The 13,404-nt window shown below is 45.2% G+C and overlaps 1 protein-coding gene across 2 annotated transcripts in view; it reads right to left on the bottom strand.

The window, feature by feature from the left end:
• Positions 1-1,023: 1,023 nt before the first annotated feature.
• The window catches only part of LOC102698246 (sarcoplasmic/endoplasmic reticulum calcium ATPase 2), a 49,916-nt gene continuing 37,535 nt past the window's right edge, over positions 1,024-13,404 (bottom strand). Inside the window, exons 10-21 of one of the 2 annotated variants that reach the window (XR_001480683.2) lie at positions 12,730-12,832; positions 11,995-12,126; positions 11,592-11,711; positions 11,099-11,317; positions 10,241-10,576; positions 9,909-10,129; positions 9,141-9,343; positions 8,718-8,803; positions 7,854-7,987; positions 7,124-7,241; positions 4,184-6,004; positions 1,024-1,883 (exon numbers count right to left, since the gene is read on the bottom strand). Coding sequence is in view for 1 of the 2 variants with exons in the window: in XM_006640269.3 (XP_006640332.2) it covers positions 1,867-1,883; positions 5,884-6,004; positions 7,124-7,241; positions 7,854-7,987; positions 8,718-8,803; positions 9,141-9,343; positions 9,909-10,129; positions 10,241-10,576; positions 11,099-11,317; positions 11,592-11,711; positions 11,995-12,126; positions 12,730-12,832 (1,810 nt within the window). In the remaining variant the exon portion in view is untranslated. The remainder of the gene's footprint in view (positions 1,884-4,183; positions 6,005-7,123; positions 7,242-7,853; positions 7,988-8,717; positions 8,804-9,140; positions 9,344-9,908; positions 10,130-10,240; positions 10,577-11,098; positions 11,318-11,591; positions 11,712-11,994; positions 12,127-12,729; positions 12,833-13,404) is intronic. The other variant, XM_006640269.3, reaches the window with a different exon arrangement.

The raw sequence follows: 13,404 nt of genomic DNA, 5'->3' as shown, positions 1-13,404 counted from the left end.
ATGTATGTGTAACTTTGTGATGTTTAAAATAAAAGTGCATTATTAGTAGAGTAAATTTATATTACTGGGATATCTGGCATCAAATCCATATTTTAGTTCTTATAGACACAGACTACCTTCCACTGCTTAAAACAGATGTAGATTTGGATAAATATTGCTGCAAATTTGATACCTGATTCTATACAAACACATTACCTTTGGTGGGTGTGAACCTTAAGGACTGTACTGTAATTAAAATCAGAAGTTCCTGTTGCTATATAGGAGTTGATTTGAGCCTTCTAGGCTAAACCATTTTATCTTTTGTTTAGAAGAGAGAGCAAGAAACCAGTCCATATTCTGTGTACAGAATGCAATCGCCTTTGTTTAAATGATGTGAATTGTGTTGTCTGTAACAGTGCAAATGCGATTGAATTGGATTAGGGCATCATGAGGATCCATAGTCTCCACCTTTACTGCTGTCTCATTTTACAAGTCATGTGTGGTGCATACTGTAGTGACTTTGTCCCCATGCCTTTTTTGGCATCTCATTCATAATTATAATTAAGTATGGCTATCACGTTAAGCAGCATTTGATTGCTTAAGTTCTCTTCTGGCAAAGGTCCTTGCTAATGCAGGGGGTGAGATCTATGCTCACGGGTTCAAGCCACTAGCCAACTGTGCCTCTGGTTCTAGAAGTGGAGTCCACTGGCAAGGTTACAGTGGGGTAAGTCAGGCAGGGTTTCTTGGTGTCTGGTGTCAGAGGGACCCCTGCAGGCTCCTGTGTGCTGGTGGGCTTGTGCTGCCTTCTCTGAAGGACTTGGTAACGTGCTGTTAGAGGATGAGTGGCAGGATGGTGGTGAAGTCAGGGGGGGGGGTCACACCTCTCTCTCCCCCAGGGTGCAGGGTTCATAGTTCATAGTTGTGAGCCGAGAGGAGAAACACCAAACACTGAATATTTCAAAGCGGTTGGCTGTAACAAGAAGTGATTTTTTTTCTCACTTAAAAGTTCTGCTGCAGAAACGCATCAAACACCACACGCAAGGGTCTGGTAGAATTCTTTTATTTACCTGAAACCATAAGTCACGTGATGCATTTTAACAATCATTACTGAAAAAAACAGCACTGCCTTATTACAGTCGCTCAGGGTTCAGACTTGCCGTTAAAGGATCTGACTGCTTGTTTCAGTATGTTTGCACCACAGTTCTGTTGCACCAATGCCTGCCCAGCTATTGCAATATCTTATTTAAATAATAGTTACATTATTACAGTGCAAAACAAAAAAAGGCCTAGTCGGTTATTCTGCACACTCGGAAAAAAGCTTTCCTTAGGAAAAGTATCGGATCATGAAATGAAATAATGGTTTTGAGCTTTAACATTCAACATCTGTACTACCTTCTCATGGAATTTTATATATATAGCACTTAGCGATATTGTACATAGCTTGTTATAAACTTCAGATAAAATACAGTTTTTGGCTACTTACAACTGGAGAACATGCGTTACAGTATATTATACAATTATATAAAACTATGACATTTTACACAGAAGTGTTTAAAAAGTTGGCATGAAAACTCCTTACATCTTCGTTAAGGTTTTGAGGCTAAGCAAGGCTTCGCCTTCATGCAGTGATGTCCAAGGGCTTCTCCTGAGAGTTGCCCCCAGTTCTTAAAGATGATTTGCACAGTTTCATTTCTGCGTCTCCTATGTAGTTACACACCTTTTTTGTCCATTAAAAAAAAAACAGTTTCCATTTTTAATGTATATATTTTTGTTTGCACATATTATACATGCAGGTCTTGGTAGATGTGGTGCTGCTCAAAACACACATGCACAACACTAAAACAAAACCTTACATTTCTGCAAAGAGTTTTAAAAGAGAAGCTGGAGTTACACCAGTTCTCTTGCTGTAGAGAGAAAAGAAAAAAGATGAATCAGTAGTGTAACAAGCAACAAACATACAACAAGCCTGGACAGAGTTCTGAGTCAATACAATTCCCTTTTTTATGCTTTGTGAACCACTGTGTGTAAATGCTATAGATGGGGGGAAAAAAATCTTAAATGAGCTAGTCACCCTCTACTAAAAAGCAGTATTTAAACAGAACGAGTCATTTATGTAAAAAAATAAGGTTTCCTTTCATGTGCCACTTCTTGTAAAGTTTGGGATTTGACTGATAGAACATTTTAAAGTAATGATTGTTTGCCGTTTCCCGAGATGGTTGATTTTAGAGACTTTAATATCCAGCTGCTTAGTGTAAAGGGGTGCATTAGATTAGGAAGGATTAAAGAGGAGGAGTAAAAAGGGAAGTTTTTTTTTTAATAGGAAGGATAAGTTATGCTGGGAATAAATGGTATTTCCTGCAAGCAAATGTGGCACTGCTGGGGTTTAAAAGACCAACATCTAGCTTGTGCATTTCCAAACTGCAAGCAGCTGCAGTTCAGAAAATGCTGTTGTGATCATGAAATTCTTGCCTGATGTTTTAGCTTATTTTTAGCAGTTCCCCCTATCCAGCAGCCTTAAAAAGCCTCAGAAACAGGGAGAACTACTCAAGGGCTAGAATGGATTTTGCAATAACACCATGCTGGGAAACGCAGGGAAAGGGGAATACCGCCATGTTAGTGACGTCTGAACTACAACCTCTAGTATAGGTGTCCTGAATGAAAACCGATCAGGTTTCCAGGCTGGTTTTCTCCAAGTGTCCATTTGAGCACTTAATATAATTCAATTTCTTTGCTTTGGGGATGCTGTACCACAATTTAAAGCTTCCAGCTATAAAAGAGTAGTCATTTGATCTTGAATCAGGCTTTAAAAATTTACAATAGATTTTAGAAAGTGAAGGGTAGGTGCTTTTACCATTGATTTCCAACAGGCAGTAGCCTTTACTGCATCACAACGCTATAAAAAGAGGGTTATCTTCATCTAGAATCAGATTCACTGAAATCACACCCGACATGACATTTTTAAATCCATTTACAGAAACTGCTCATTGAGCTGTGAGCAACCAAGTATAGGCTATTTTTTCTTGCTTTGGATTTAAAAAAAATGCAATAACTTGTCCTCAAGTACAAGTCCTCACCCCTGTAACTGTAACTGCACAGTACTTTGAATTTGTTTTCAATTATTGGGGGGAGAACCAGATTAAAGCTTACACAAGTAACCTCCATTTCACTGGTGTCACTCCAGCCTTGGACATTCGTCATGCCGATGTATTAAAAGACCTCATCAAGCCCCAGATTTCTTTTCCCCTAGAAATCCACTGTCGTATACTTAAACCAAAGCCCTTTCCACATCATGCACCACTATTGCAAAACTGATCCAAATTCCAAATGGTTTCTAAATACAGACCAGTGTCTGTTTCCACAGCCACATGACTCGTGTCAGAATTGAAAGACATCGATGGTGCCTTTACCATCTCTTCTCTGGCCTGGGTTGTCTGAACAGCTGAATGTCACGCAACCTGAGTGGGAGTTTTTTTAATCGGCTCTATTAGCGAGGTTTTCTGGCTTCATGGAACACGAACAGCATCTCTGATCACTCTTAAAATAATGTGGTCTAATATGTGAAGCCATCAGCCTTTGGCGAAGCAAATATTTCATACTTAATTATCCTTTTAACGATTAAATCTGGTCTGATGACACTTTTGTTGCAAGGTACTTAAGTCAGACCCTGACCTCAAGGTTTAAAGGTCCAATATGGTTATCAATTTAAATATAAAAATGAGTATCTGTCAATAACCAACAGGGGGTAGGGGTGAGGACTGTACATGCTTTTCTCCATAAGTATGGCATGTCCACTCCGGGTGACACAAACTTCCACAAGCTGGCATGGGATGTTTGCATGGCAAACTATGGCCAACCTGGTCAACCAAAGCCCAGAACCAATGGGGGCTTTTAGCAGCATGTTTACCAAGACTTGAATCAGCGATGTCTGGGCTATAGGATGCAGCCTGCACTCTACATGTGCACCTTCATGGTACAAACACTGTTTTTGCAATAGCAATGTCACATGAGAACTGAAAGACAAGTATTAATTAATTCATTAAGCTTTTCTGGTGGGTAAGTCATCAAGACCTTCAAGGAGCTCTAGGTGGTTTATTATTTTAACACCACTGGAAAATGCAGGGACCCAATGGACACACCCATACTGGCAGGGAGCTATGGAGTGAGTGAGGTGGTGCTTTTCGGGCATGCAGGCAGTGGTACTCACTTCGTTGGGGAGACGTTGGAAGGCATTGGAGGAAATAGCACAATTAGGCTTGTTAACACTTGTGAATCAAGAACACAGCAGTACTGGCCTGATATTGCAGGAAGCATGCTTCAGAGGTACAGAAGGTTATCATCTATAGCACACCTGGTGTAGACTAGAATTAGTGGGATGGGATGGGCAAGCCTTAAAACTTTCCTATTATACACAAAGATAATATTTGGTAATGTGTTATGTACAAATTTACAGTCCTCTAACAGAAAGCCTTTTGCCTTTAGAGTTCAGACAAGCAAAAGGCTACTGATTGAGCCCTGGACTATGGGAAATCAACAGGCACAATGAACAAGGGCCAAATCACAGCATTGTTTTTGTGCTCAGCTCATCACACAAGTACCCACTTATTATATATAAATTCAAGTATGTGCACTAAACACTTTGTATAGAAATGATCACAATGATATGATGCATCAGTGCTTCTAAATTAAGACAAAAGCCTAGTTAAAGGTTCAGGTGTGTGTGTATTTTTCAAAGAAAAAAAAAGACAAGTTAGATATTCTTAAAAGTCCACTTAAAACAATGTTTTAATTAAACGTAACTTCACCGGGCAATTTTTTGTTCAACTTCTGAATTAATCCCAACTTTTAAGAAACTGGTAGCATTTACATCTTTATGTCCATCCCCCCCCCACCCAAACAAACAAACCATGAATGACCATTCAGATAAAACAGACAGAAATAAATATCCTTAAAATGATATGAAAAACATCTGTGAAACAGAGGGAAGGACTTGTTTTCTGCACGAGCAAGTATAGGCATACCTCAAAAATTACCAAGATGTAAACTTAAGAACAAAATGGGAGGGGTGGGATCTAGAAAAAAGCAATATCAATTGTGTTGAGGTAGCTGTGCTCTGCCTGGTGCAGAAAAACTGGCTTATTTCATACAAAAAAACAGTGACACACAACAAGCATGGCAAATGTCTTCAAATCAAAGAAAAATTACCCACGAGCTGTTCATGCAAGAACAGTACATGCAGCTTTCATTGTTGGTTTTTGTCAACAATAAACATTCATAAAACACTCGTGATGCATCACTTAAATGGTGCATGTCCGTTGGCTCAAAGGGTTTCTGAATTTAAACCAAAAAACGATAAAACATTAGTACACAGAATCCTGTACCTGCTCTTTTCCCCCTGCTCTCCTTTTAGAACTACAAAATACATTTGCATAAAATAGTGTTAAATCTCTATACATGTCAATGCACATTTTCTCAAACCAGTTGTGTTGTGGAAGGGAGGGGCGAAAAAAACACTTATTGGATTCTACTTGAAATGAGACACCAAGACAATAAGAATCTGAAATCCATAAAAAAAAATAAAAAAACCACGTCACTGACAAAGCAACGATAACTCTCCAACCCATGTCAGCAGACACGCACAGCCGATGGAATGGTGAACTTAGTTTCTCTTATTCAGACAAGTACAAAAATGGTGGTTTTATGGGTTTTAGTTTAGTACGGTTTTGTAAAATTCACCCACAGCAGCCTGTTACAACAGTCATGACCAGAACATGTCAGAGACGTTAGTGTCTGTACTGTACAGCCAGACTATCAGAGGGAAGAAAACCAGCACAAACGGCCAAGAGATGCCCTCAGTGCATGCGGACAGAGTGCAGCTGCCACTCGCAGGCTTGGACAGCTCTTTACCGGGCTCCAGGTAGTTGCGGGCTGTGAACTTGAGCAGCTCATCCAAGAGGATGACTGGGAGGGAGATTTTCAGCACCATCAGCCACTGGATCACGTTCAGGGGAGTGATCTGGAAAATGAGCTGGAAGACAAAGAGGAGGAATCAAATCAACAACTGCACTACACTCTCTGTAGCTCATATCACCATGGAAAACCCACATTCTCCGATGCATTCCAGAATAAAACCACCAGTGCTCACTACCACTGTAGCCATCTCATTATCTTCTGTAAAAAGAAAACCTACAGTTACTTAATGGTAGCTGCCACTTTTTAACTGTGTGTTATTTGACTCCGACGCTGGCAGTGTAGTCGCAGCCCGTGCATGGCCTTGCCCAGGCCCAACACACACACCCCTGCCACCAGGGGTCCAGCTCCGCTCCTTCAGTGCCTCAGCCCACTGGTGCAACCTTTACCCCGACAGGACGCGTCGAGCCACTCTCCAGCGCCGCCGACGTGCAACGCCAACGGCCCACGAGTGATACAGAACACTGGACGTGCATTTCCAGTGTGCAGCAGTCTGGAGCTGGCCCGCCACTGCCGTTTGGGTGGATGGCCCAGGACAAGGCTGGCATGGTGAGTGAATGATGACGTGGTCTTGACCGCTCAAAAGAGCCCAACAGATGAAGACAATGAATGGTTGTTCCCCAAAACATACAACTGTCAATGCCATCACGCTACAGGCCCAGAGAGCAAGCCCTGGGCAGCTCTGCGTTTTATCATTGTTTGAAAACCCTGAAAATCTATTTAGAAAGCAGAAGAATGCTACAGCGGAACTTTTGACACTTTGCTAAATTCTGGCTCAGTTTGCATTAGGCGCTCCATTTACTGTCTTCACTTCAGGATAAATACAGCTGTTGCTGATCCCGGTTCACGATTTGATGCACTGGATTACTGCCAATCCTCCTCTCTCCCTGCTGTAGTAGGTGCATTAATTAAAAGTTTTGCTGTTCAGCCAGCTGATCCATAAAAGGTTACAAAAAGAGCTGTGTCCAGATAACGTCATTATGTACAGGTACATTACCAGCTGGGCTCGTGTACAGTGGAGGACAAGGCTGGGAGCCCAGAGGAAAGTGATCACGTGGGTCCCCACCAGGTCTGTGCGCTGTTGTGAGTCTGCAAGACCGTGGGAGCCTTCAAGATCAGTGGAAGAGCCCTCAGCACTCTGCTAGAGCCACCTATAGGACCAGGAGCAGAGACTTACTGGAAGAGGCTCCACGTAGAGGATGAGGAAGTGTAGGGACATGGACAGGCAGATGGCACCCAGCAGCCAAATATTCTCCCAGGGGGGCATCCGGAGCAGGGACTGGTTCTCGGACAGACTGCAACGAAGACACTGCTGTTACGGCACTTTCCCACAATGCACTGCAATAAGACCTGTCTTGAGTCAATGCTTGACAAATGCTGTCACTCATAATAATAATAAGATGCCTTTACAAAGTGGCGTTCTGTAATGTGTAGGCTTTTGTCAGGCATCATAATGTTAATAGACCCTTTTGTAATTGGAAATAAAGCTTGGTTTCTTGCTAAGATACTGCCAGCAGAACTTAAGTGTAGCAATTTCTATTTAGCAACATTTTAAAATTTTTATTAAGATGTTTTATATCAAACACTTTTAATGCTAATGGAGACACACTGGCTTACGCAAATTAAGACAATTCCTCCCTGCCCTTTGATAATTTGAGTGTAAATGTTGTATGCATAGCTAGTACCTGCTCTAATTACTAATTTTGTTTACTGTAAATGTCAACTGGGACATTTAGCCTTCCGCGTGTGCAATTCGACACGCACGCGCCTGCCGAGACTGGGTCCTCACTGCTGTACAGACGAGCATGTAAGGAACACGCATCGTCGGTCCCCACAGGTGTTCAGGGTGAGAAAACGGACAGCCACAAGACGGGACGTCCCGGGAAGAAGGGAGGGGAGAGAATGACCTGTTGAGGGCGTTGCACATCTCGATGGTCACCAGCACAGACAGGGCCATGGTCATGGGGTAGGGAGACTCGAACACCTCGCAGTCAACGTCCTGGAAGTCCGGATTGTCGGGAGCGCACTGCAGGAAGTGGCTCTGCGCGGAAAGAGATCAAACGGAACAAAGACAGGGCTCGAGGATCGTTCACAGAGGTGGATGAAGCTCCCGAAACTCGGGAGTCACAACCGCTACTGGAGACATCTCTGGAGGTAAAAACCCTTCGTCTGCACCTGTTCAGCGCGTCAAATTTCACACAAAAAAAAACTCCCAAGGAAATCGGACCGAATAAAACCAGCTGGACTCACTTCGGCAACACAGCCTTTCTCATGGTCTCTAGTCCAGAATTGTTCTCCAACCAATCCCTTAATTCCTTAACTGATAAGCCACTGCATCCATATAGGGGTAGCCCTGCTGTACCCCAATGTCTCGGCACTCTTACGAATTTCCAATAATATTGCCTCACAATATGCCTCACAGAACAAAGCTCAACTCTTAAACTGTGGAGCGTGTAACAGCCAGCTGAAGAAAAAAATACTGAGTAATGAACCCCTAAAAATAATAAAGCCCTCTAAAAACTATGACCATCAACTCTTTGAAAGGTTAGCTGGCAACGGTAAAGATCAAACCATAAAGGAATGGGGAGCAGACATTGGACTTGATGGGTCTTTTTTCAAACTGTAGGCAGAAGAATCGTCATCAGAATTGGAGCAGAAGTCTGCGCTGGCGCTGCTGTAGCATTTTACTGGGGGGTCCTTTCGGGAGAGGGATGGCAGGGCGCGAGAGGGAGGGACGTGCAGTGGGGAGAGTGAAAGGAGCAGTCGCTTACCAGCTGGTAAAAGGTGACTCGGGGCCCGTCGTCTGCTGCCATGAACCACCAGGCGGCCGCCCCCACAGTGGCAGCCCCCACGTAGCCTGCAGAAATATTCAGTAACGAAGGAATACAATTAATTTCTGTATCGGTGTTGGTACAACTGAGGCTAACAGTCTGGATCATTGGGTTTAAGAATCACGGAGGGGTCAATCTTCATTAGAAGAGCATTTAGAGGGAGAATCATGGAAAGTCATGGTCAAGAGAAAAGGGCTTGATACAAGTGGTCCCCCTGTGTCACCCTGGGAAGATTTACCCAACCTCCTCCAGATGAGATAAATCCATCGTGTTTTAAGCCTGCAAGTTTAAGCCTGCCCTTCAGTCCATGCCCGCGGGCGTCAGGACCCCACACGTCTCCGCACCGAGCCGACGGGCACTCACATCCGATGGCCAGGTATCTGAAGAAGAGCCAGCCGGAGATGAGGGGCTCGCGGGCGTTGCGGGGGGGCTTGTTCATGATGTCCAGGTCGGGGGGGTTGAAGCCGAGGGCGGTGGCCGGCAGCCCGTCCGTCACCAGGTTGACCCACAGCAGCTGCACGGGGATGAGCGCCTCAGGGAAGCCCAGCGCGGCGGTCAGGAAGATACTGGAGAAGAGGACAGGGACACACAGTCCATCACGTCTACCGCCACTCAGCTTCCATTCACTAGCGCGCAGGAAGACCGCGATTTTACAATGCCACAAGCTGGGACACAGAATTGAAGGAACTGCGGTTCCAATTTCTAGGACCAGTTATTAAATTACTGTAACACAATAAATCCATTGACGTCGCAGGAAAATGTGACAAACTTCAAATGGGGCACAAAATCATGAACTGTCATGTTTGTTCCACAAACTGCACTGTGATCTTGCCCTTCCTGCTCACTAGTCACCGTAACGTGACGTATGAGCAAATACAAGTCGCGCAGCCGACATTTCTACGCAGAAATGCTCCAGCACGATCTGCACGCAGAGTTAACGAGTCGTATTTGTCGGCAAAGCCCCTCGAAGTCGAAAGCAATCTCTCTACTGGATTGAGAAAGAGGTATTCGCAAGCCTGTTTAACCAAAGGAATTTTAACCATGTTCTGGATTTTTATCCTTGGCGAAGAGAGGATGATGCAAATGCTAAACCAGGTTTGCCAATGCAGCGTGGTGGCTCTGTGCTCTCACCAGACGACCTCGCCCACGTTGGAGGAGATGAGGTAGCGGATGAACTGCTTCATGTTGTTGTAGATGGCCCGGCCCTCCTCCACCGCCGCCACGATGGTGGAGAAGTTGTCGTCCGCCAGCACCATCTCGGAGGCGGTCTTGGCCACGGCCGTTCCCGAGCCCATGGCGATCCCAATCTCCGCCTTCTTCAGCGCGGGAGCGTCGTTCACGCCGTCGCCCGTCTGCGGGGCACAGGGGGCACAGAGTGAGGAACGAGAAACGCTTCCCCACAGGGAAGGCCTCCAGACTCGAGGTGGAAGGACAATCCCCCCCCCCCAGACGGTCATGCTCACCATGGCAGTGATCTCGTCGAAGGACTGGAGGAACTCCACAATCTTGGACTTGTGGGAGGGCTCGACTCGGGCGAAGCAGCGCGCGTTCATGACGGCGTCCCGCTGGGCCGCGGGAGACAGGTCGTCAAACTCGCGACCCGTGAAGGCCATGAGGGACACGTCGTCGTTCTCGCCGAAGATCCCTATGCGACGGCAGATGGCGACGGCGGTGCCCTTGTTGTCGCCCGTGATCATGATGACCCGGATTCCCGCCAGCCGGCACAGCTTGATGGAAGCCGCCACCTCCGTCCTGGGGGGGTCCAGCATGCCCACGCACCCCACAAAGGTCAGGTCCGTCTGGGCACAAGAAACAGAGCCATCAAGTCCCATTCCACTCACTAACCTACCTTCTCAAATGTCCCAATTAGCTTAGATTGCTGTATTCCAATTATGAGGATTTCACCTCATCAGACAGCAGATTGTCTGCCGATAACGGTTTGTTTTATTTTGACTACAGAAACCATTTCCATCTCATCTGGAACGAATGAACGGGTCAAGTACACGACCCGAACTTATGGTATGGAGCATGTCATTCTTTGAAGCTGGTTAATCAAATTCACAAGAGCAAGGAAAATTGTTACTGAAAAAGAAAACATCTGTTTAAGTTAATCTGCAGCTGGTCTTTTCTACTTGCAAGCTACATAGCACTGCATGCAAGGTGCAAGCTCTTTTCCATGGATGAGAACAGACTACAGACCCTAATGCCCAGAAGAAGAAATTCCCCAGAACTACTCGGCCTTACAGCACAGGTGCAGTCCTGCCCTCAAGTACTCTGCAGTGAGAGCACCTGCAACACGTCCAGAAGGGCGGCGCTTTTACCTCGTACTCGATGAAGCGGGCACTGTCCACCAGCACCAGGTCCTCCTTCCTCAATGGGTTGTCTCGTGTGGCCAGCGCCAGGCAGCGCAGGGTGTCCTTGCCAGTGCCGTACTCCCTGATCACAGACATGATCTTCTCCTTGATGCCCGCAGTCATGGGCACTTTGGAGCTGCCCACTCGAACATGGGTGCACCTGTCGAGCACTCCTTCAGGGGCACCCTGTAACACGCAGCAGAGGCACTGAGGAAGTACCCTCATACACACCTACCACACATGGCTTTCAAAATGGACTGGTTTCAACCCAACACTTCAGAAACTGCTGAATCAAGACTACATCAGCAGACAAACGCAGTACAGTCTGGTTTTAAAATTCATTATGAAAACATGCATCTTATGATTCTGGATGGTTATGTCAACTGAAGAAAAGCCCTTCTGTGGAAACGCTGACAGAGACCAAGAAAAGAGAGGGGCAGCACGCGAGGTCTCTGGTTACCTTAACAAACATCTTTCCAATGGAGGAGCGAGCTTTGTTGGGCGTGCAGTACACAGACATGGACTTTCGGTCTCTGGAGAACTCCAAGGTGAACTCCTTCTTCATCAGTTGTTTGATCACCTGACGATTGACAAAGAGCATTCTTTACCACCTTCACACAGTCACTTGGGCTTGAAAGGCAGCCCCACAGAGGCCAGGCTGCATCTCCAGAAAGGACTTATTCAAATGACGCATCTTGGCACTACCCGTCACTGACCTCTAATGTGCACAACACTCAGCGGATTTTAAGACATTTTGGCTACAGAGCACTGGAGTGTTAAACTTTCAGGGACAGAGCTTCGGAGCTTGGAAGGTACGACAGACAAGCTGACCATTCACCACGTCAAGGGACAAGGAGACTCACCGAGTTGCAGGCATTGGCTTTCTCAATCTTGGTCAGTCCTTTGAGTTCAGTGTCAAAGACGTTCATTTTCTCCACAAGGCAGGTGAGGGCTGTCTCGGTGGCCTCACCAACTTTCTCATACACCCCTTTTGTCTGCAGGAGAGACGGCACCAAACTTAGAGGAGTCACTCAAGGAACAATCTTGTGGTGACTGACGTTCCTTTTAATGCTTTAAGAGCATCAAAGCATTGGGTGCTGACTGCATTACTCCTAATGCTTTAGCTTCAAACAAAACCAGGGCTTCATCTCCTCATTCCCTGGAGATTTAGTGACCATGGTCTGCTGAAGTGAAGTCAAGTCGGTCACAATGTCACTAACCCCATCAGCTTATAAATCTATAGGATCATGTCTATTCTGCAGCAGAGAAATTACAAGATAAATATTGCTGACTTTTATCCACAATATTGCTCAGAAAGGGGGGTATAAAAACCAAAACACACTGTTTTTCAATTAGTTATCGAACAAAGACAAGTGCTGTGGATAAAACACAAACACAATGTGAAGGCAAATGTAAGAATCTAGCTACCACCACCTTTAACATGGGAAACATCGAAGCAGGACTTTCATTTACTGCACAAGGAGATGTAGTCTTAGAATCTCAGAGCGCATCATGGTACTGACACTGCCTCAGTCACAGCTTTATCAAACTGTTCGGTCACCTAAGGACCTGCTGGAGAAGCAGGCTGTTGCACTGACCTCATTAAAATCCAGGGAGGAGTCATTGCAGAGAGCACAGATAGTTGCCAGTTCCACTAAGCCATCATACTGAGAGGTCCTCACCAATTTTCCATCCTTAAACCTGTAAGAAAGAGGACACTGATTTTGCCAATGGTAAAAGAAACGACAAACTCTGGATCTGGTCTTATCCAAGTCTGCATCTGCTCCACTCTCATGGGGGGGGGGGGGGGGGGAACCCTCTGTCTTAAAATCTGTGACACAGCTGACCATCCCCATTTCAGAACTCCAGACGAGCATCACCCTGAATACACCCGGAAATCCAAACTCCTCACTCCAATGCCATGGAACTCTCCAATCACTATAGGACTTCACCAGATTAATAGGACATGGATGGACAATTTTAATCAATGTCAAAAGGACCTTACAAGTGCAGGTCTTCATTTAAAACTAGCAGGGAGTATCTTGTTCCCGAATTCTCAGAAGCTTTATTTTATTTACAGTTGACTTATTTTAAATGTTGAGGATGTATCTGAGCCATTAATAATGGTGTTAGCTCTGTATAGAAAATACACTGTATAAAAAAAACTGTCTTTTAGGAACTGTCTTTTAGTCCCTCTATGACCTGATGGGAGCTGAGAACTGTTTATGAACCAGGAGCCCAAAGACAGGCCTTTCTAAAAACAAACCAGAAAC

Source organism: Lepisosteus oculatus, chromosome 22 (assembly GCF_040954835.1).
Source record: "Lepisosteus oculatus isolate fLepOcu1 chromosome 22, fLepOcu1.hap2, whole genome shotgun sequence".
NCBI classification, from domain to species: domain Eukaryota; kingdom Metazoa; phylum Chordata; class Actinopteri; order Semionotiformes; family Lepisosteidae; genus Lepisosteus; species Lepisosteus oculatus.
Note: the sequence above shows the minus strand (reverse complement) of the source record. Positions and strands in the feature narration are given on the sequence as shown.